A 23,919-nucleotide genomic window follows, 5' to 3' on the forward strand; every position below is an offset into this window, starting at 1 on the left:
AACTCCACAAGAAGATAGAGACCACCCAAAATGTTTACAAAATAGTGGAAATGTCAGGAGTGAAATTGACGTGAGGGGCAGAGATACTGTGTTGTAGGTAGGAAATGGCAATTACTAGTTGAACAGAAAGTTATGAGTTAATATAAATAGAAAATACAACAGTGACACTAACTAAGACAAATGAACAATATTAACAAATCAGTTGCACAGAGAAGAGGTAGGGTGCATTGTTTTCAATAAAATAGGCTACACAAAAAGAATATGACTAAAGTGCTATGGATATTAATAGCACGAACTACCTGGCCTTGCTATGAATTCAATAAGATGTACCTGGATTAGCAAAATTGATTTTAGGGCTTCAGTTTGACCTGACTTCTTCACACAACATACCAAACTACCAGGGACACCAAATATATTATTGATGAGAGTTTAGGAGCGTGTAATAGGTCTGCATAATTGATAAAATCTCAGCATAAGCTGGTCTTATGTGCTGTTGATGTTTCCAAATGTATGCTTGTTTTTATCCATGCATTCACCCCCCCCTCTCGAGCATCCTCCGTGCCCCCAAAAAGAAGACGCTCATTGTAATTCTTGAATCCTATTAGGATTGGCCCCAGAGTCGGCCTCTGCTTAGCAAATAAATAATGGTAATGATGATGATCCCTCATCTTGTCACTGGGGCTCTCCCCTGGGGGCCTCGCAGTGCAGGTGGAAGGGAGCCTCTCCTGGCCTAATTGGTTCCAACCCTGCAGTCTTCTCTCCAGCCTTTCTCCCTCCCTCCCTCCCTCCCTCTCTCTGGGCCTCGGGACTCACTCGGTAAACTTGTCTTTCTCTTTATGTGAGTGTGTGTCATCACCATGTTTAAATTATTTTTGCCATGAAATCACACCTTTACACCAGCCCTTTCTGTGTCTCTGTTCTAGTCTCCTTCTGCACACACAGATAGACAAGCTAAAAACACACACATAGACATCGACTGTACTGTACTGTGGTAACAGGCTGCCAATATCTTGCCACTCTGTTCCCCTGCGGTATCTTTTTGGCAGCTGGTGCATATAAACACCTCAAATTGTTTAATGGTGCCAGACAGGAAACAGTTTCCATCTCTTTACTGTTTGTCTAGCCCATAACTCTGACCCCTACCCTGCACTGAGCCTATCTCCACCGTAGCTCATTACATTTCCACTTTAAAAAGACACAGTTTCGTAACAGACAGGATTGGAAAGTCATTTTGAATGTATGAGTAATGGAGATTAATACTCGTACAAATCAGATTAGATAATTGAATTTTGGCGCCTCAATGAAAAATGGAGGGAAATAAAAGGGGTGTTATTCTGCAACAGTTATTAAAAGAATCATGTCAGTGCTTTAATCTAATGCTTCAGAGGTTCTGTCAGGAAATATCTGATTTGATTTTGATTTGATCACATCCACGCTATTGCACGCACACGCATGTCGCAAAAAATGAGACAGACAGAGAAAAGAGAGTAAAAAAAACTTTCTAAAAATAAATCCGGTCCCTAAGCTTTGTAAAAGGTCTAAAATGTTGTTTTTTTGGTTTGAGGACTGGGAAAAGAAGCGGCTTTAGCATTGGCCCATGGAAGAGACTTTCTATAACGTTTCTCTAAAAATCAATACCTTCTCTGCTAGGCAAAGAGGATCTCTAATATAGTTTTATGTTATTATTTTTCCTCACACATTGCTACATTTCTCAACGGCTGGCAGAGGGAAGATGGATTTTCTCTTCGACTGGATGCTAAATGTGATTCTGAATGTGGTGGGTCAATGAGATGATGCAGAGCCTGCACTCTTAAAAAGGGATGCGTTACTTTCTGCCCATCCATGAGTGCAGTTTGACACCTCACAAAGTTGAATTACTTTTCAGTGGCGTATAATGCTCTGCGAACATGTGCAGCAAATTACATGTCACATATTCAGGGAGATTTCAGTTAAGCATTGAAAATAACAAGCTGTGTGTGGCCTCAAACTGCACCCATGGGTGTGATACTTGACACCTAAGGATCACATATCAAGGAAAGGGGGGTTGTGGAACATTTAACTATAATTTAAATCCCTGAATTAAATACAAACTATGAATACAACCTATTGAATGTCTGCCTTTGATAGCATAGACAGAAAATCACCTGAATACTGTGGAAATATGAGATTATCACAAAATGAATTATCACCAGCAGCTCTGCACAGTTATTTACAACCACATGATAATTAGTATTAAAAATAACAATTTTCTTCCCTCTTGCAAGCCTGCGATCCTTCAGCCTGGACAGACTGCACATCAGCTTCACAACCCTTACACAGAATAAACACACAGGGTCCCTGTGGTGTGTGAAATTGGTTAAGTGAGAATTTCCGCACTCTATATCAGGTGCAACAGGGACCTCTGTTGGGTAACATCATCATTACATTTTATTACTGTGTCTCAGTACAACACATTGTAAATCAGTATGTAATATATGTGCTGCAATATGTTGGTTGTACACAGGAAAGCTCATTTTTTTATCCTCAATTTAAATTTAGAACAATCTTTTTGCGCCTTTACTTTTGATACTTCTTCTTGCTGGTTTTAAAAGTACCGAAATACATAATGTGTACCTGTTGCACCTGGCAATGTATTTAGTTTTGATTGCTGAACTAATACTTTTTCTGATGTCATGAATGTCCAGAAATATTACTGATTGCAGCCTAATAAGCCTTTTATTAAGCAATTGGTATTACAAGTCAAGGCCTTTATCTGCCCAAACATCTTTCTATCAGAGATAACACAATGTAGTAATCCTAACTTATGGAGCTTTACGTTTCAGTGGACATCTTTCCTGCTTTTCTAGCTACTTAATTTACATACATCTTTGGCATTCTGAAATCTCAGCTTAACAGGTCAGATTTGTGACCTTGACAAAGCAATCTCAACTCAAGCTCCAGCTGTGGCTGTTGCCATGGAAATGTGCATGTATTAACTTTCATACTGTTTCTGTGGTTTCAGTTCAGCTTTCAAGTCAATGTGGATGAGAAGACCTAGAGGTTCAGAATCATGCGAAGGTTTGAACATCTGCAGCAGGTTTCCATGGCAACGGAGCAAACTCAATTTGCACTTGGGGACCATGTGATGTGGTCGACAGTTTCAGAATAAACCAGAACATGAACCTCGAGTCCATCCATCAATCCATTATCTGTATCTTATCCTGTGCAGGGTCGCAAAGTACTGGAGCTCAAGTTGAGATTGTGAACTGTAAATAGAGGTTATGAAGGAGCCCTTTTTTACTTTCCAATGTTATTTATATGCCCTTTGTTTGATTTTAACCAGAGCAAATAAATAAAACTCAAAGTTTACCTGCAGTTAGACTCTAAGTTTTGCTCTTGATATGGTGTCTCCAATAAAAATGAAATTCTCTTGAATTGAACAGATACATATATATATACAGACACACATAAAATCATCCACCCACAGAAATCCACAAACGTTTTGAAAACCCTCCTCAGTATTGCCAGTCTGAAGTGGCAGGGTCAGGAGGTCGCAGATGACAACATGGCAGCTGTGCTATCTTCCACGCGGCCCCTCGGTCCAGAGCGGCATGAAGCAGAGGCTGTTTCCCAGGAGGAAGTGACCCGTGTCTGAAGGGGTGCTCTGTTGTCCAATGAGAGGACGGCTGAAGCCTGGCACTGCTACCTGCTAGGGCCACGCTGCTCCTTTCCTCTGACAGAGAACAGAGGAGGAAGAAGGCGTGACCAGGAAACTCATCATCTGCATCCGAACGTGGTCGCTGAAAGATGGAAGCCAGGAAGACACACACAAAAACAAAGAGGTGATGAATGAGAAAACCAATCAGATCTAGAAAAACAAACAGTGAACAAGCAAAAGTAGGAGAAGTAAAGGAAGGATTTATTGTACTGAGAACAATCAGCTGGCAAGATGAAAAGGTCTGTGTGCCTAGGTGTTATTCAGACCCGTAGGCACTAATGATATGTCTCTTCGGACCCACAGATGCCATTCCCTGCATTCCTGATCTCCAAGCTGTCTTTGTACATACCAAACCATCCCCACAGTGGCTCCAATGGGTAATTACACTGCACTCAGGGTATAGCTATAGAAAATATCTCTGCATACTTTCAAAGTTCTGGAAATGCCTCTGTCTCATTTAAGTCTCTCATTTGTTCCCCGACAGGAAATGAAAGCATTCTTCCCTTCACTATGAATGACACCAATAACTTAGTGATATCAAAATCAGTACCTCTTCACAGATTCACCTCATTTTTTTGACACTTCTTTTACACACTAACACATTACATGTCTATATAATGAAACTAATGTGTATCTCTGTTTCCCACTACTATAATGAGGATACATGATGGACAGACGCACATATGTGATATTAGATCATCTTTAACCTGAAAAATATGGATGGGAGCTAGAGCAAGTGAGTCTGCTATATTTTTGACTCATTCCCATGTGTAAATGGGAAAATGGGAAACTAAATGTCTATTTTTTCTCTTCTTTTTTCTGCAGGAAGACTGTTGATATTTGAACTCAATTGCCAAACATATAGGCTATACTTGTCCCTTCAGTGCTCCCTCAGTAGCTCTGTCACCCAAATTTCAAATCTCTGAGGTTTTTCCAGCGTTGAAACTCCTTCACCCTTGCCTATCATCTCTTCATCTTCACAGGGCCTAGAGTGTGTCCGGTACTTTCGAATATGCCGGTGTATAGAACTCTCTCTCCCACTGCCCCCACCAGTCCTGTCCATAAGCACTAACGTCACCTGTTGCTGATTGGCAAGGTCCACACCGCTTTCTTTGTCATTCATTTACAGAGCCAGGGCTGTGCAGGAAAACTGGATACTTTTTTAGAGCGCACACACAAAATGGAGAAATAGCAAACTGTAAGGAAATATTTGCTGACTTTAACCTAAAGTGTATTGTATTGGATTACAATCACTTACTATACCTACCTAAGTCCATATTTACAGAAGAGTCTACATGTAAAATGTGATTACACATACTTTCCTACCTCACACAACTATATGAGTTCAGTTTGAAGAATACAGGTAATAAGAGAAATAGTAATAAAGTTGAACAGAAATGTGTCTCTTTATGGCAAAACAAAGAACATACCACATACCATTTACAGTAATATAGTAAATGTTATAGTATAGTATAGTATGCCAAGTATTGTTGGTAGAAATAACTGTTGCAAAATGGAGCAAAATAGCAAGATGCACAAAAACATTTTTACAGAACATCAATGGAAGTCTACAGGAAGAGGTGACATCATTTCTAACCCCTCTTTAACTGTAATCACAAATACATGGTTTAGTGTATATTGTAGTTTAACACAGTTGCAGGGCCCAAGAGCTCCTAAAACAAAAGAAAGTGCTGTGATATTAAAAGTAAGAGATACAAAATCTGACTAAAAATAAAATCGGTGAATGTGACCTGTGCACTGTATAGTCTTGTTGACTATGGCTAAACACTTGCATGAAGTTGTATGAACAGAGAAAAATGTAATTTTAAATAAACAACCGTGATGCTCAGTTTAGTTTAGTTTTTGTGGACCAAACCTTTATATTTTTATTCTGTTATTTACCGGCCCATTTATCCCATGCCTCCAAAACACATGGGCTTTGCAAGGTCAAACAAAGCAAAACGTGTGTTGTAAGAGTATAAAGAATAAAGTGTTATTGCTGCTTTGGACCAGGCGTGCAAGCTAAAGTAGGGTATGAAACTATGATGAGGTTTGAAGCGACGTCTGCTGATCTTCTTCAGATCTCCTGCAGCAGGTTGGTTGGAAAAAAGCCGATCTTCCGTCCTGTGCTGACCTTCAGGTAGGCGTTTACCTCCTCACCCTTCTTCACCACAATCTGATGACACACACAACAACCACACTTAGACTTTTGCAAGTGTAGGTAATACAACAATGTGTTTGTGTATGTGTCTGTTTGTGTTTCTACACCTATGAGCATCAGCTGTGCACACAGCAATACAAAGAAACAGAAAGACTATTAGATTAATATTTCAAGTTCGCATTTGTTTATTTTTGTGTGTGGGAAATAAGACTGGGATTAGTTTTATATATAGTGGAGACATTTATGGTTTGGTTATATAATCATGTGTCTGCCTAGGAGTGCATGTGCACGTGTGCATGTGTGTTAACCTGGTCTTTCTTTAGAGTGATTTGGCCCATCTCTCTGTTGCCAACAAAAGAGCGTGTCACCTTGTAGACCCTCTCTCCTGCGCGCACTCGGATGATGTAGTTGGCTGGTATGAAGCCCGTTCTCTCTCTGATCTTCCCCTGGTGGAGCAAAAGCTTTAACAGTGAGCTGCAGATTCTTTCAAAAATGAAAAGACTGTCCATTGTAGCATTGAAACCTGAGTGACTGACAATAAAATAGTTGGATGGATCATTGACAGAGGGCAGTACAGAAACCAACTATTGTATTATATAGTAGACACTGATAGCTATCATTCATAAAGAAAATGCCTCTACAAACCAAGACAGTGGTCATTTTCTGCATTTTGTTTACAGCGGGTCAGTTCAAAACATTGCAGGGAGTAATGGAACAAAAAGGAACAGCCACAGTGAGCTAGCTGTTAGATAAAGCGCTGTGTGTATGTGTGTGTGAGCATCAACTGTCCTCACAGCCATAGAAAGAAACACTATGACACATTTCAAGTTCTAAATTCTTTATTTTGGTGTGTTGGAGATAAGACTGGGAATCATATATAGTGGAGACATTTATGGTCTCCCCTATATAAACCAAAGGTGACAGACTGCACACCTCCAACTTCTCAGCAAGGTAACCTACTCCTTTCACCGTGCCCTGCTGTTCGCAGACTCATGCGTGTGCAGCATAAAATCAGATCACGGTTGTTCACAGAATGATGGGAAAAGGCTAATTACTGCCTGACTTTGTTAAAACGACAACAGTTTGTTTGTTGCCCCCCAGAATTTTGTGACCTGTGGTATTAAACCACATTTGCTCTTACCACCAACAGCTATCACTAAACCAATCAGGACATAAATCTGAAGGATTGACACTTTAAAGAAAAGGGAAATACTGTAACATTTTGCGCTGGAGTTCAGAGGCTGCAAATGATTAGTACAAATGATTAGACCTGGAACTCAGAGCTTTTTAAACAAAGGATCACTGTAAATTACAAGCTCAACACTGACGATCAGCTCACTGACTTGCAAAGCTGCAGCTCTACATTATCTTTGATTGTCAATTGACTTCACAGCTACATAAATATTCAACACCATGCTCCAAAGTAGCCGACTTGGAAATCACAGGAGTTGGATCTTCCTTCCCTCCAGCACGTGGACACAGCTTAATTGTTAGGAGACAAAATAATCAACTAATGGCAAAAGAAATCCCAGACCTAGATCACGACCTAAATTTACTTAATCGATCCTCAAGCCATCTGGATGTCTGTTCATAAAAAATGTCATAACTTCTGTAGAGCAGACATGATTGAAAACATCACCACGAATAATATGAGACAACAAATCTAGGACTCACCCTCCACCATTCCTCATTGGAGTCATCTATCACTGTGATACGGTCACCAGCACTTGGGAATAAACAGTATTTTAGAGAGTAAGAGTATTTTAAGGGGAAATATTAAATAATGACAAAATCAAGTTCTGACTGCAGTCAGAAGGAACGAGAGTATGAAAAACTGAAAGAGGCACACTGAGAGAGATTAGACAAGGTGTGGAGAGGGACTTACTGAACATCCAGATCATCTTTCTCTATGGCTTTGAAGCGGTACAGTGCCAGATAGTAGTGAGACTGACTGAACACGCCGATCTTCCCTGGCTGAAGCTTTTTACTCTGATAAACACAAACACACAAAGCACATCATTGACTTAACATCACCAGTCATTAAGAAAGTATCTTCATCAAGGTTGGTACTTCACATTATTCAAAATCGCCTTATTTTCAATGAGTTCGTCATTATCATCGCTGTTACCACTACTGTCAACAACAGTGAGTTTATTATATTTTCATCACCATCATCATCATCATCTCTGACCTTGTCATCTGCAGGAGTCTTGTCTCCTCTCTTATCTCCTTCTGTGTTTGCTGGTACACAACACAATAAAAATTAGTCAAACAAAAACAAAATTGTTCACCTTCACATATTGTATACCTCCATTAAGGAATATTTGAAAGTATTTCTGCTGCTGTGCCCATCCCCCCAAAACTTGCTGGTGCTGGATCAAAAGACAAACAGAAGGCAAAGAGTCAGGGAGAGCGATATACAAGGAAGGTAACAAAGGTCCCCAGCTGGACTCGAACCTGCAACATGCTGTTGATGCACTTGTCAAACACTATTGGATCTCTACCCTGTTCAGCACGCACTTACCTCCTTCACCTCCTCCATCCTCCTGTTTGGGCTGGGACTCATCATCGTCCATCATCATCATCATCTGTTTGGATAATTTAGGATAAACAATAGTTAAACATTTATATAGAACTTTCAGCAACACATTTAATAACTGAACTGTGCTTTAATTATCAGATTAAATTAAAAAAAAAATACATTTAAATTGAACATTTAAAAAGACGATTGTAGTAATCAACCTGATGACCTAAAGTCTTCCTACAGTTGGGGCTAGAGTTACCAACATACTGTACATAAAGTACTGTGCAAGAGTTTTAGGCAGGTGTGGGAAAAAATGCTGTAAAGAAAGAATGCTTTCAACAATAAACATGTGTTATATTTATGAATTACCATAATGCAATGTAAATGAACAGAAGAAAAAAATAGAAAATATATATATACTTCACCATGTGTCCAGATATCTGTGTGCTGTATGTGTGTAAGTGTTTTTTAGTGCTCACATTCTTCTTGTCGTCGGACCCTTTTTTACGCTCCTTGTTGGCCATGATCACACCAATACGCAGCGTCTCAAACACAGGGTCAGTGCGGTTTGACTGTGCTGTCAATCAAACGTCATCAATCAATAAACAGAGAAAACATGAATGCAGTTGAGTATGTATGATGTATGATGCTTTGGCAATATTGTTGTTACACATTCATGCCAATAAAGCTAATTTGAATTGAGTGAGACCTACTGTCCAGCTCTAACAAGAGGTATTTAAATTTGATCTTTACTTTACTGTAATTGCAGTGGAAAACTGAAAAACAGGACTGATGTTATTGTTGATGTTGTTCCTACAGTCTTGGATGGTTATAGTTGGTTTGTGAACCTTTTCTTAAGACTAAACAGCCAATGTTTTCATCTGTGATGGTAAATGGTGACAATTGATTAGACACCTAATCTATTACTGGGACTTCTTACAACATAAAGTCTCTTTCAGTTTAGTTCAGAGCTTTTGCACATACTGCATTTGACCAAGAAAAAAAGCTGAGAGTTAAAAGTGAAAAACTGGACAGCAAAGACCAACATTTAAACAATTAAACATTATATTTATAAAATTAACTTTCCATTATGTTCATTGTCCATCTATGTATATGTAACATATATGCTTATTTCGTGACAAGATTACGAACTGAAACTCAACATCTGGAAGGTAAATATATTTTTTTTAAGTTGTAGCATATTTTTACAAAAAAAACTGACCAACATTAAGACAATTAATGGTTAATTTGGTTTTAGGACGGAATCTGTCTTCATGTAGAAAACTATACATGAGTTGGACTCACAAAAGGGCAGCAGCTGTGAAACTGTGGCATTCTGCTGACTGCTGTAGAGAGGAGAACTGTAGGCTCGTCTGAATCCTGGAGGCTAAAAGAGGAGAGCAATATGTACAAAAATTCTCTGTTGTGCTTTTTAAAATTAAAGCCAGTAGTGCTTTGTAACTTGAAGCTCACAATTTTGCCAAAACACCTCTGGAACTCGACATAGGACTGACACTGGTGGTGGATGCTGGTTTTGCAGTTCTTACATCGCAATGCAAACTTATTGTTTACTAAAGAGAAAAAACAAAATAATGTAAAATTACATGCATTACATTCATAAAGATGCACTGAACTTATTTTGTAGTGCAGGAAACAAAAAGAGATAAAATAGACGTACAAACTATCATGCGCGCACAGACGTCACAAAATTTTGGTTTCTTGCAGTAGTGGTCCTTGAACTTGTGGGGTCGGTCGTTGACTGGTTTGACGGGTTCTGAAGGACGGGATTCCTCTTTCTCTTCCTCTTCCACCTCCTCATCATAAATGAAATATACCTGGGGATAGGTGAGTTTCAAAAGCACAACAGAGCAGAATTAAAATGACTCATACATCTACAGTCTTCCAACAGCTGGAAGACAAAAAACAAGAAGCAACTTAGATTGGGCGTGAGAGTAGAGAAAGGTCAACAATGGTGTATATCACAATTTTATCTACCAGTTTGTTTTTGATCCCATTTCGGGATTCCATTGAATCTTCTGTTTGCCTCTTTATTTAACCCTAACAGTCCCACCCACAGCCTGACAGATTTATTAGAATGTTTCTATTAATACTGAACCACCCTGCGATCTGAGTCATATCCATCTGGTGTTCACAAGTAAACTGTATCATATCAGCCAGAGCCAGAGCCATGAATGATGAATGATGCCATCAAACACACACACGTGTCAAGACTACTACATGTCTGTTAACATTTTCATCTTGGGATTCATAAACTGAGTTTACAAAGTAATTCTGACTGTTACTGGCAGTTTTCATGCACGCACGCAAGCACGCGTGTGTGTGTGTGTGTGTGTGTGTGTGTGTGTGTGCATGCGTGCACACACACCACAGGTGGGATAGACTGAAAAGGCTTAGATCTCAAAATAACCTTCAACAGAGACCATCAGTATTCCCAACTGAATGCAACAAAGCTTGACATTGCTACTCCTAAATATACTACAGTCTAGTCAAACAGAGCCATAAGGATGTCACACGCACATTCACAGATTTGCACGCACACACACTCAGAGGGACACCTGACAGACTGAACTGGCTCCGACTCTCCATCATTGGCAGGATTAGAGGTGCCCTGCGGCCGTCAGGCTGTGGATTTACACTACAGTAACTGATAATAGCAGGGACAGTTCACACATTACAGCACCATCACTCTGCAACTCCATTTGGCTGTCAGGATTCCTAAACAAACCTTCCACAATGCCTCAGTACATTCATCAGCTTTTAGTTGACTCATTTAAACCCACTTTGGCAGTTGTTCAAAAATAAAAAGAGCAGAAAAACAGGTGATGTGATATACATAAATTCTATGTCAAGTATTAAAAAGTGTGAGGGGATAAGATGTTAGGCTGAATGAATACAAATCAATATATGTTAAAGGCTTAGTTCACCTGTATTCCCAAAATACATCCTCAAGAGATTTTTTTTTCTTTTACTCCTACTCACAAACGTGAGAATAAAAGCTATTTATCAAATTACTTTTGACTTAAAAATAAAAAACTCGACACGTTTTAGAGAGATTATACAAAATATAATTGACTTTAATGTGTTATGGTTGATGACAAATTAGCTTATTTTATTTCCATTTCAGCCAATTTCCTATTTTAAATATATGATTGTATTATTATTATTAATTTTCTGCATGACCAGATACCGCTGGAGGTGCCAGAGAACATGTGGTGTTTTATTTTGTTATTTGGGTAAACAGACGCTTTTATAACCAGTAATTCCTACAAAACATGAGCTCCAACGTTGATCACAGTCATGACATGAATATTTCCTAAGGTAACACTTTTTGTTCAGAGCTACTTAGCACGAATGAATCAGTTTTCAGGATGTTTGGCTTGTAAACAACCCCTTGATGTGTGTGCCACAAAGTAAGTGGATATTGGATGTCTCACCGTGTTGTCCTCCTCTTTCACCACATTATCAGGGAGAGGTGGGTTGTCATGAATATCCAGAGAGTCCTTGTCATCCAACCTGTCATCGTCGGGAAGCAAATGTCAAAGTGGGAAGCAAATGTTGGAATGCAAAAGACAAATTGTGACTCAGATTTCTCATGCCGGTGTGGGTCCTGCTGTATCAATGTCTGCCTCACATAATACTCTTTAATTTTTTCCAGCTGTGCACTTCCAGTCATTTGGTCGGAAGATTATTTTCTGATATTGCAAGATTCTTAAATCTGTTAAACCATTAGAAAAAAACATCAACAAACCTGGCCTTAAAAGTACGGACAAACTTAGCAATTATTTGTAATTTGTGAATGAATTATCTACATATGGAAACTTGTTCGTTACTTTCCTGGTCCCGTCTGCAGACTGAACTTACGAGTCATAATGAGCCATGGTGTTGGTTGGACAGTCAAGGTTTTATTCCCCCCAGATATATAGAGTCTGGACCAGGAGATGGCACTGTAGACAGAAAACACGTGAGCATCAATTCTCCAAAGAGATTCCCAAAAAGTGTCCTCTGAAATCCCTTTAGGTATCTTATAATACAGCAACTCCCTTCTGCTCGACTTACAAATAATGACCAAATAGTAACCTTAGATCTGTCAGTATTGTTCACAAAGTTCACATATTTATAATTACTTCATAGGTCTTCTCACTGTGTTTGGTATTACTTTAGTTATCAGTGAACAATGTAGAGCTAACACTGAGGTCTGTTCCTGGGAGGCAACTTGATCTTAGCTAAGTTAAACAGGATTCACTTGTAACATGGTAGAAGATATATGGCAAACGGATTTACAGAGGGTCCCCCCCCCCCAGTTTCTCTGCATGTTAGAATAAATGTTAAGGAAACAAACAAGAAAATAATTAGTAAGATGTTAAAAAGTGATTACGGGAGGGTAGATCATTATTCTGGATGTACATTTATGCAAAAGCTGTCAACTGACCGTGAAACTTGTAATCCACTTCAAGCCCTTACACACTTTGTGCCGTCAGGAGCGAAACTCTGGAGCTTGAATCTTCTTCGGACACTTTCTGGCTTTTTCTGCGAGCTCTGTTGTCCAGTCCTTTGCATGTTCAACTTAGTAAATGAGACTCCAACAGGTGGGAGATTGGGATGAGAAATGCCTGCATGCCAACCCAGCCCAGCCCTCAGTTTGGTGTGTGTGTGTGTGTGTGTGTGTGTGTGTGTGTGTGTGTGTGTGTGTGTGTGTGTGTGTGTGTGTGTGTACATGTGACTGTTTGGGACAGCTGAGAACTTTAAATGCTGAGAAGCTCTCCCAGCTGAAGGGTTAAAAAAACCTAGAGTGCCCAGCTTCTGCTTCCTCACTCAGCAAAGTTAAGATTATTATCACACACACAAACAATTTGTGGACTTTGTCAGTTGTTTGTTTTGGGATTTTAAATATATCATCACCAGAAGATGAACATTACATTCAGTGAAGCACTGTGAATAAAATGTTTAGTTAAATTAACCTGTTTAAATCACAAAATGTCCATTTTCACACAGAACGTATCACACAAACTTTTATACGCAAGAGCCTCTTCCATGAATGTAAGTTGAGCTGCGTTCCAGTAACAACTCAAAAGTTCACACTTAACTTGTTTAAACATAATCCACAATCTGTGGAGCAATGGAAACAAAGGTTAAAAGAGGCAAACTGACTGGAGTACATATTACAGCTAGATTGCAAATGAGATGGATACTTGGATCCTTAATGCATCATAGGTCTGGATACAAAATAGGTGGGTTTAAAATGCAAATGGGTTACAAATGAAAGGAAAAACAAACATGAAGTGTCTTAGTATGGACAGTCAAAGACATCACTAAAAAGATGAAGATGAAAGTTTATATTATATCATCTGGTCTCATGGAGATGGCAGTGGAGCGCATTGCCATAAATATTGGCCCAAAATATTATGTAGGTGTTAAACTGGGTTTGATATGTGATGACTGTAAAGGCCATATAATTTTATTTACATCACTTTAAAATTCACCAAACAATTCAGTGAGCCCTGGTGCACAGAAACATCTGCGTTTGATATGTTTCTCCACTCCTTTATTCAGGTTTTAATTTGTCCCCCACCTGTATGTTTAAGGCTACTCTTGGCATGGCTTGATTCTTGTTAGGGAACTGAAAATACTATATGCACATATTTAAGTGTATGTGAGATTGTGATTCTGGGCTCCTTATGGCCACTGGCTGTGGGGGTTTTTAAATGTGCTTTGTGTTTATACAGCACAAGTGTGTATGTATGTGCAGAAGTCAGCAGAGTGTTAAATTATTTGTGAGACTTGAGTCAAGCTTTAAAATCTGTTCTTTCAATAAAAACATTTAAGAAAAGGGTGTGCGCCCTTGGCCTAGATGTGTACTATGTAACTGAAAACTTCTCTGGTCTGATTCCAGCCAAGCATCTCTATTGCATGTCATTCCTGTTGCTCTGTCCCCATGTTTTCTGACTAAAAACATGGATTAATGGTACATTATACAGCCCAAGGCATTTTAACCAAGTCTCACTTCTTAAAAACAAGGAACTGTAAGCAGACATGAGGTCTTTCTAAGTGTTTACTCATGTAGTTATCTACAATTTTGAGCATCCATAGTCACTATATAAAATGTCTTCAGGAGTTATACTGTAATGTTTGATGATATATGTGTGTTGTATGTGTTATAAACTTGCTTATGTTTTTTTAAAATTTACGTTTATGCGTGTTTGTGCGTGTTAGAATGGAACAGAACCACCAGATTCTGAACACTGTCAGTCATCACTTTGTTCCATCACTCAGAATGCAGTCAGAGAATCTTCACAGAAAATCCTCATTTCTGTCCTGGACTTTGAACTGAGAACATTTCAGCCACACAGACAATTTATCACTTTAACTCAAGAAAGTATGGTCAATATATGGAAAGAAATGAAAGAAGTAGAGAGGAAGAAAGAAAGTCTGAAGATGTCTCAACATAAAAAGGTATAGATTTACAAATTAAATCAAGTATCAAGGGTATTTTCCAGGTTACATTACATTTCTACTCCAGTTCACTCCAGCTACATTTTAAAGGGGAATTTGTACTTTTTACTGCACTATTTTACAGCTTTAGTTACTTTTAAGATTAAGAGTTTACATACAAAACAAATTACCAGTATGATGCATTTTTTTTAGAATAAACCAAACAACTCTATGTGTAGAAGTTAAAATGTAAATATCCAACAGCTTACAACTTTAGTGCATCCCTAACAATGATCTAATAATATAATAAAGGAACATTGGCAAGGGCCACTCTGTGACTTATTAGTTTTATATATTTATTAATATTTTAACATGCCGCAGTAGTGTGTTTTGGTTAATGGGAATCTAAAAATGGAACCATATGGTAAAGTCTGACACTATGCATGCAAGGGATAGGAGATACTGTACTGAACGGACTCTGCTTTAACAGTTGCAACAGTTATACTGACTTTGCAAACATACTTTTCTGTTAATTAGCAGTGATTTTGCTATAAACGATGACTGCACGTGTCACAAAATAATTTTATAATAATGATAATAACTTTGATCTATCTTCTTCATCAGCGAATGAAGATGGCTCACTATGGGACTTCAGTCACATGATAACACGTGTTATAAATCGTAAAAAAAAAAAAGACTTCACAGTAGTTTAGAGATGAGTTGTTTAAAACAGAGAAAATGGAGTGTAGTAAAGTCAGTTGGTGTTCATTTGTGAGTGTAGGACAGCTGGTGTTGACAGCTGTATTTTTATTAATTAAAACTGTGTAGTGTATCTGTTCAACAGACTGGAGTGAAGTTAAATTATCTTTTGCTTCTCTAAAAATTAAATAAAGTATTATATTGATGAGATCATATCAATTGGGAAAAGCAGAAGAAAGAAATTAAGCAAAAAGTGAACAAATGAGAGAGATGTAATTTTTAATAGCTTGCGTAACATTTTATGTGTAGGAGATGGATGAATAGAAATTGATCTGGGAAACTGACTACAAACAATAAAATTAACAATTGTGCAGTGATATGTAGTTATCACAATGTTATACAATGCTCCACTAGTGCATTGTGATAGCAACAGGAGAACAATTAGAAGCTCAATCTTAACATTTTACCACTGTATGATTTTTTCCCCAATAGAATGAAAATACCAGACAACGCCCTCTGGATCCAGTTAAAATGGAGAATGAGGCAGAAAGTGTCAAAGATAAAGAGACAGGGTCAACATCAAGACTCTCTAACATCAGGGAAAGCGATGAGACGGATTCCTCTGCTTCCTCAGCCACATCAGTAACCTCCGAGATTGCTAGCATGTTCGTCGAGGAGATACTGGACCAGGCCATGGGAAATATTAATGAACTAATGCAATCTATATCCAGGTGGGAAGCCGAGGAACAACCAAAGTCAGAGGCTGATGACAAATCCTCAGCGGCTTGTTGTTCTCGGCAGTTGCAAAGATTTTTTAGCCTCCGGAGAGTATTTGCCGAGCACCAAGGACAGACACAGGAAGTCACCCAGGAAGACATGGTTTCCAAGATGTTTTCAACACCAGGAACTGTGGCAGAGGCTGTTACACCAAAAGGTGTCATGGAGATATTCAAGAAGGACAACCTGGTCACAGCTATAGACTCTTCTCAGGAGGATGAAGACGTCTGTAAGTCCTCTCCGACTGTCAGTACACAGGGGCCTTGTGATTCTGACAGGACAGAGGAGAAATCTTCTGACAGACATGGCAGCAAGATGTATAAGAAGATCAAGTCTGTATTGAGGCGCAGCTTCCGATGGAGACAAAAGAAAAAGGACCACCTCGAAGAAAAACAAGATTTGGATGAGGCTAGTGGGTCAGACAGCAGTGACAAGGAAGCTGGCTCTCCATGTCCTGAAGAGAAATCTCCAACTGATTCAATGCGCTCCAGTGAGGACCTCAGGGATGCAACAAAAGCAGACCTAAGTTCTGCCCCCCTGGAACGGTTGGGTGTGGATGAAGAGGATGTCATGCCAGAAAAGAAACCATCAAAACCCTCCTCAAAACTATCTACCACCAGCTCATCACCACCAGCAGAGCATCGCAAGGAGAGGTCTCCAGTCACAGAGAAAGACCTGTACAGAGACTCCACCCCAGGAACTGTGGCAGATAAGGATGTCACACCCAAGGGTGTCATGGAGTCATTCATTGAGTACAACCTGGTCACAGAAATGGATGTAACATCTAAAGACATTCATTTGACAAGACCAGGATCTCCATTTCTTAGAGAGATGTCCTTCACTAAGATGGATTCACCTTCTCAGGAGGATGACAAAGATGGCTGTAAGTCCTCTCCGACTGTCAGTACACAGGGGCCTTGTGATTCTGACAGGACAGAGGGGAAATCTGCTGACAGACATGGCAGCAAGATGTATAAGAAGATCAAGTCCATATGGAAGCACAGCTTCAGATCGAGACAAAAGAAAAAGGACCACCTCGAAGAAAAACAAGATTTGGATGAGGCTGGTGGTTCAGACAGTTCAGACAGCAGTGACATGAAACCTGGCTCTCCACGTCCTGAAGAGAAATCTCCCACTGGCTCAATGTGTTCCAGTGAGGACATCAGGGATGCAACAAAAGCAGACCTCTACTCAGTTACTCTGGAACAGGTGGATAAGGTGGATGAGGATGTCCCTCCAGAAGAGAAACCATCAAAACTCTCTTCAAAACCATCCATCACCAGCTCATCACCACCATCAGAGCATCACACAGAGAGGTCTTCGGTCACAGAGAAAGACCTGTACAGGGACTCCACCCCAGGAACTGTGGCAGATAAGGATGTCACACCCAAGGGTCTCTCGCAGTCATTTATTGAGGACAACCTGGTCACAGAAATGGATGCAACATCTAAAGACATTCATTTGGCAAGACCAGGATCTCCATTTCTTAGAGAGATGTCCTTCACTAAGATGGATTCACCTTCTCAGGAGGATGACAAAGACGTCTGTAAGTCCTCTCCAACTGTCAGTACACAAGGGTCTTGTGATTCTGAAAGGACAAAGGAGAAATCTGCTGACAGACATGGCAGCAAGATGTATAAGAAGATCAAGTCCATATGGAAGCACAGCTTCAGATCGAGACAAAAGAAAATGGACCACCTCGAAACAGACCCAGATTTGGATGAGACTGGTGGGTCAGACAGTAGTGACTTGAAATCTGTCTCTCCACGTCCTGAAGAGAAATCTCCCACTGGCTCAATGTGTTCCAGTGAGGACATCAGGGATGCAACAAAATCAGACCTATGCTCAGTTCCTCTGGAATGGGTGGATGAGGATGTCGCTCCAGAAGAGAAGCCATCAAAACTCTCTTCAAAACCATCCATTACCAGCTCATCACCACCAGCAGAGCATCACACAGAGAAGTCTTCAGTCACAGACAAGGACCTGTACAGGGACTCCACCCCAGGAACTGTGGCAGATAAGGATGTCACACCCAAGGGTCTCACGAAGTCATTTATTGAGGACAACCTGGTCACAGAAATGGATGCAAAATCTAAAGACATTCATTTGACAAGACCAGGATCTCCATTTCTTAGAGAGATGTCCTTCACTAAGATGGATTCACCTTCTCAGGAGGATGACAAAGATGGCTGTAAGTCCTCTCCAACTGTCAGTACACAGGGGCCTTGTGATTCTGACAGGACAGAGGGGAAATCTGCTGACAGACATGGCAGCAAGATGTATAAGAAGATCAAGTCCATATGGAAGCACAGCTTCAGATCGAGACAAAAGAAAATGGACCACCTCGAAGAACAAGATTCAGATGAGGCTGGTGGTTCAGACAGTTCAGACAGCAGTGACATGAAACCTGGCTCTCCACGTCCTGAAGAGAAATCTCCCACTGGCTCAATGTGTTCCAGTGAGGACATCAGGGATGCAACAAAAGCAGACCTCTACTCAGTTACTCTGGAACTGGTGGATGTGGAGGATGAGGATGTCGCTCCAGAAGAGAAGCCATCAAAACCTTCCTCAAAACCATCCACCACCAGCTCATCACCACCAGCAGAGCATCACACAGAGTGGTCTTCAGTCACAGAGAAAGACCTGTACAGGGACTCCACCCCAGGAACTGTGGCAGATAAGGATGTGATACCCGAGGGTGTCACGCAGTCATTTATTGAGGACAACCTGGTCACAGAAATGGATGCAAAATCTAAAGACATTCATTTGGCAAGACCAGGATCTCCATTTCTTAGAGAGATGTCCTTCACTAAGATGGATTCACCTTCTCAGGAGGATGACAAAGATGGCTGTAAGTCCTCTCCGACTGTCAGTACACAGGGGCCTTGTGATTCTGACAGGAAAGAGGAGAAATCTTCTGACAGACATGGCAGCAAGATGTATAAGAAGATCAAGTCCATATGGAAGCACAGCTTCAGATCGAGACAAAAGAAAATGGACCACCTCGAAACAGACCCAGATTTGGATGAGACTGGTGGGTCAGACAGTAATGACTTGAAATCTGGCTCTCCACGTCCTGAAGAGAAATCTCCCACTGGCTCAATGTGTTCCAGTGAGGACATCAGGGATGCAACAAAAGCAGACCAACGCTCAGTTCCTCTGGAACAGGTGGATAAGGTGGATGAGGATGTCCCTCCAGAAGAGAAGCCATCAAAACTCTCTTCAAAACCATCCATCACCAGCTCATCACCACCAGCAGAGCATCACACAGAGAAGTCTTCAGTCACAGACAAGGACCTGTACAGAGACTCAACCACAGGAACTGTGGCAGATAAGGAAGTCACACACGAGGGTGTCACAAAGTCATTTATTGAGGACAACCTGGTCACAGAAATGGATGCAACATCTAAAGACATTCATTTGGTAAGACCAGGATCTCCATTTCTTAGGGAGATGTCCTTCATCAAGATGGATTCACCTTCTCAGGAGGATGACAAAGATGGCTGTAAGTCCTCTCCGACTGTCAGTACACAGGGGCCTTGTGATTCTGACAGGACAGAGGAGAAATCTTCTGACAGACATGGCAGCAAGATGTATAAGAAGATCAAGTCCATATGGAAGCACAGCTTCAGATCGAGACAAAAGAAAATGGACCACCTCGAAGAACAAGATTCAGTTGAGGCTGGTAGTTCAGACAGTTCAGACAGCAGTGACAGGAAACCTGGCTCTCCACGTCCTGAAGAGAAATCTCCCACTGGCTCATTGTGTTCCAGTGAGGACATCAGGGATGCAACAAAAGCAGACCAACGCTCAGTTCCTCTGGAACAGGTGGATAAGGTGGATGAGGATGTCCCTCCAGAAGAGAAGCCATCAAAACTCTCTTCAAAACCATCCATCACCAGCTCATCACCACCAGCAGAGCATCACACAGAGAAGTCTTCAGTCACAGACAAGGACCTGTACAGAGACTCAACCACAGGAACTGTGGCAGATAAGGAAGTCACACACGAGGGTGTCACAAAGTCATTTATTGAGGACAACCTGGTCACAGAAATGGATGCAAAATCTAAAGACATTCATTTGGTAAGACCAGGATCTCCATTTCTTAGGGAGATGTCCTTCATCAAGATGGATTCACCTTCTCAGGAGGATGACAAAGACGTCTGTAAGTCCTCTCCGACTGTCAGTACACAGGGGCCTTGTGATTCTGACAGGACAGAAGAGAAATCTTCTGACAGACATGGCAGCAAGATGTATAAGAAGATCATGTCCATATGGAAGCACAGCTTCAGATCGAGACAAAAGAAAATGGACCACCTCGAAGAACAAGATTCAGTTGAGGCTGGTGGTTCAGACAGTCCAGACAGCAGTGACAGGAAACCTGGCTCTCCACATCCTGAAGAGAAATCTCCCACTGGCTCATTGTGTTCCAGTGAGGACATCAGGGATGCAACAAAAGCAGACCAACGCTCAGTTCCTCTGGAACAGGTGGATAAGGTGGATGAGGATGTCCCTCCAGAAGAGAAGCCATCAAAACTCTCTTCAAAACCATCCATCACCAGCTCATCACCACCAGCAGAGCATCACACAGAGAAGTCTTCAGTCACAGACAAGGACCTGTACAGAGACTCAACCACAGGAACTGTGGCAGATAAGGAAGTCACACACGAGGGTGTCACAAAGTCATTTATTGAGGACAACCTGGTCACAGAAATGGATGCAACATCTAAAGACATTCATTTGGTAAGACCAGGATCTCCATTTCTTAGGGAGATGTCCTTCATCAAGATGGATTCACCTTCTCAGGAGGATGACAAAGACGTCTGTAAGTCCTCTCCGACTGTCAGTACACAGGGGCCTTGTGATTCTGACAGGACAGAAGAGAAATCTGCTGACAGACATGGCAGCAAGATGTATAAGAAGATCATGTCCATATGGAAGCACAGCTTCAGATGGAGACAAAAGAAAACAGGCCCCCTCGAAGAACAAGATTCAGTTCAGGCTGGTAGTTCAGACAGTTCAGACAGCAGTGACATGAAACCTGGCTCTCCACGTCCTGAAGAGAAATCTCCCACTGGCTCAATGTGTTCCAGTGAGGACATCAGGGATGCAACAAAAGCAGACCAACGCTCAGTTCCTCTGGAACTGGTGGATGTGGAGGATGAGGATGTCGCTCCAGAAGAGAAGCCATCAAAACCCTCCTCAAAACCATCCATCACCAGCTCATCACCACCAGCAGAGCATCACACAGAGTGGTCTTCAGTCACAGAGAAAGACCTGTACAGGGACTCAACCCCAGGAACTGTGGCAAATAAGGATGTCACACCCAAGGTTTTCATGGAGTCAATCAATGACAACAACCTGGTCACAGAAATGGATGCAACATCTAAAGACACTCACTTGACAAAACCAGGATCTCGATTTCCTGATGACACGTCTCCCACTGCCTTAATGTGCTGTAGGGAGGACATAAGGGATACGACAAAAGCAGACCTAAGCTCTGTCCCTCTGGAACTTGTGGATGTTGGGGATGAGGACATCACACAAGTAGATCATGACGAAGAAAGGTCTTCAGACACAAAACCATCCACCACCAGCTCAGAAACAGAGAAAGACCTGTACAAAGACTATTTTAAAGGTTCTCAAGGGGACAGCAGCGCAGCAGCAGAAGCTCAGCTCACTGGCCTGAAAAACACCTTGTACACCATAATCAAGGGATTCTTTGACAATTTTACTGAAAGGTAGGTCATCTAACTTTCCCACTGAAACTCAGTTGAATAATATTGTGACATATGTTGTGAAAATTTTTGTTTTTGTGTTTTAACTTCGTTTCAACTTCGTTTTTAAGGCAGCGGAGCGAAATGAGCAACGGTGTTTATAACATGGACGTGAAGAAGAAACTGGTTGACTTTGGTACAGAGGTTATCAGGCTCATAATAGAGGCGATCACCAATATGCTATCAAAACCCATTGATGAATTTCCTCCTCCATACAATATGACTAAGAGAGGTTCTGCCTTTTCCCCTGTATGTGGGACAGAGACTGTTGGTCAGAACTTGCCCTTAGAGCATTTCTGGGAGAATGTGACAGGACAGGATAACATCCAGCAGAGTTTGAAAGGTTCCTTTGGCGAGGCTTTCACGTTGGCCATTGTGAAATCGATCACAGATGAAGTCAACCCTGTTTTGTCAGAGACGATACAAGCCTCACTGGCTGGAGGAACTTCCAATGTCCATGCAGCTACCTGCTGCCAGTTCTCAACTTGTGGAGCATGCAAGGAGATGTTGGCAGGAGTTACCCAGGTAATGAATTCTTTCCTCACAGGTCTAGGTACTGCAAGTAAGAAGACAATTCAGACTGAAAGGACACAGAAACACTCAGGTCATGAGACTAAAGATGACAGAGTGGCCAGTGCACATCACAAAAAAGTCCACATGAAGAAATCACCATGTTGGAGCTTTGGGCGGAAATGGCGGAAGAATAAGGTCCAGCCAGAGGCTCATCTGGAGGAGGAAGTCACAGATTACCGAGATAGCCCACTGCTGTTCGAAACGCAGAACAAGGTGAGAAGCTCTTCTTGTTGCAGGCCAGTGACTCTGCATGTGATGGGAACCGTCAGTGATGTTGGGACAAACTGCTTCTGACACTGATGTCAATGAGATCCAGGCTGAGAAAAGCAACACATCTTTTTACTGATAAAATTGATTACTCTTACTTAATGAAAGTAGTGTATGAGGAACTTTTGCTTGCAATAGAAGGTTTTCTCATTGTAGTACTAAATTTAGTCTTTGATTGTTTTGTTTTACTTAAGAATTTGAGTGCATTCACCAGTGATTGTGACATGAAACATCTTCAGAGCCAAACACATTCAGTTGGCCTCAACATTGCTTGGTTGGCAAATTCATTTTTTTAGCTTTGTACTTACCTTGTTGTTTTGTTTAAATTATCTTAAAAGGACAAGAAGGCGTTATCTCAAGATCAGGCTGTCCAGGCCAAAAGGCCTTCTTTGCTAAAGAGATTCCAGCTGTTCTATGCTCCTTCAATGAAGATGTGACAAACGAGTGACACCCTTCCACCCTACTTAACCAACCCCAAACCCTACTCTATTGCCTCTCGCTATTCCCCTTCCCTCCCTTTTTGCTCCACTCTGACCTCTCCTAACAAGCAGCACAGTGGTTCAGTGGTTTACACTGTTGCCACACATGTTCTCACTGTGTGCATGGGTTTTCTCTGGGTGCTCCGGTTTTCCCCAACAATCAAAAACATGTATGTTAATTCTCCTTCATTAGATTTTCCAACTCTCCTAACCTTCCCTCTAGTACCCAATCCCCCCCCCCCCCCCCCCTTCCCTCCATTCCATTCCCTTTTCCCGATCCCCATCCCCTTACCTTCTTTCTTCTACCCAATCATTTCCACCCTTGACTCCTCTCACTACTCATTTTCTTAATAAAATGCCTATAAATTAGTCTAATGTTATTTGTCTGGTTTGTAGTAAATTATCTGCTTGTTCTGGTGGTATGTTGGAAAGAACAGAAAAATTAGTTTAGATAATTTAACCTAAAAGCACATTAACAGAATTGTGTTCAGCTCCAACCATCAGTTTTATCAGAT

General features: G+C 41.0%; 2 protein-coding genes across 2 annotated transcripts; one reads left to right on the forward strand and one right to left on the reverse strand.

Moving 5' to 3' along the window:
• Positions 1-5,175: 5,175 nt before the first annotated feature.
• LOC119885869 (SH3 and cysteine-rich domain-containing protein 3-like) lies at positions 5,176-12,281 on the reverse strand. The gene is made up of 12 exons (XM_038696180.1): positions 12,265-12,281; positions 11,838-11,916; positions 10,061-10,217; positions 9,856-9,953; positions 9,688-9,769; positions 8,862-8,959; positions 8,383-8,446; positions 8,050-8,099; positions 7,744-7,847; positions 7,533-7,584; positions 6,167-6,304; positions 5,176-5,873 (listed from the first exon to the last, which is right to left on the reverse strand). The coding sequence occupies exons 1-12, from the start codon at positions 12,279-12,281 to the stop codon at positions 5,775-5,777; spliced, it is 1,038 nt and encodes a 345-aa protein (XP_038552108.1). The 3' UTR covers positions 5,176-5,774.
• A 2,396-nt stretch (positions 12,282-14,677) lies between these two features.
• On the forward strand, positions 14,678-23,634 carry LOC119886982 (microtubule-associated protein 1B-like). Its single transcript, XM_038697998.1, has 4 exons — positions 14,678-14,853; positions 16,024-22,049; positions 22,157-22,871; positions 23,264-23,634. The coding sequence occupies exons 1-4, from the start codon at positions 14,779-14,781 to the stop codon at positions 23,360-23,362; spliced, it is 6,915 nt and encodes a 2,304-aa protein (XP_038553926.1). The 5' UTR covers positions 14,678-14,778; the 3' UTR covers positions 23,363-23,634.
• Positions 23,635-23,919: the final 285 nt, after the last annotated feature.

Source organism: Micropterus salmoides, unplaced genomic scaffold (assembly GCF_014851395.1).
Source record: "Micropterus salmoides isolate LMB-PRFRI ecotype aquatic unplaced genomic scaffold, ASM1485139v1 Ms_hic_scaffold_4, whole genome shotgun sequence".
In the NCBI taxonomy this organism is placed as follows: domain Eukaryota; kingdom Metazoa; phylum Chordata; class Actinopteri; order Centrarchiformes; family Centrarchidae; genus Micropterus; species Micropterus salmoides.

Excerpts from the sequence above, each read along its gene's own strand:
- LOC119885869 (XM_038696180.1), bottom strand. Across the intron at positions 9,954-10,060 it reads CTGTGCGCGCATGATAGTTT|TAAACAATAAGTTTGCATTG; the intron begins GTACGTCTATTT and ends TTTTCTCTTTAG. Across the intron at positions 7,585-7,743 it reads AAAGATGATCTGGATGTTCA|TGCTGGTGACCGTATCACAG; the intron begins GTAAGTCCCTCT and ends TTTATTCCCAAG.
- LOC119886982 (XM_038697998.1), top strand. The coding sequence starts at position 14,779 with ATGGTCAATATATGGAAAGAAATGAAAGAAGTAGAGAGGAAGAAAGAA. Across the intron at positions 14,854-16,023 it reads AGATGTCTCAACATAAAAAG|AATGAAAATACCAGACAACG; the intron begins GTATAGATTTAC and ends TTTCCCCAATAG. Across the intron at positions 22,050-22,156 it reads TTTGACAATTTTACTGAAAG|GCAGCGGAGCGAAATGAGCA; the intron begins GTAGGTCATCTA and ends TTCGTTTTTAAG.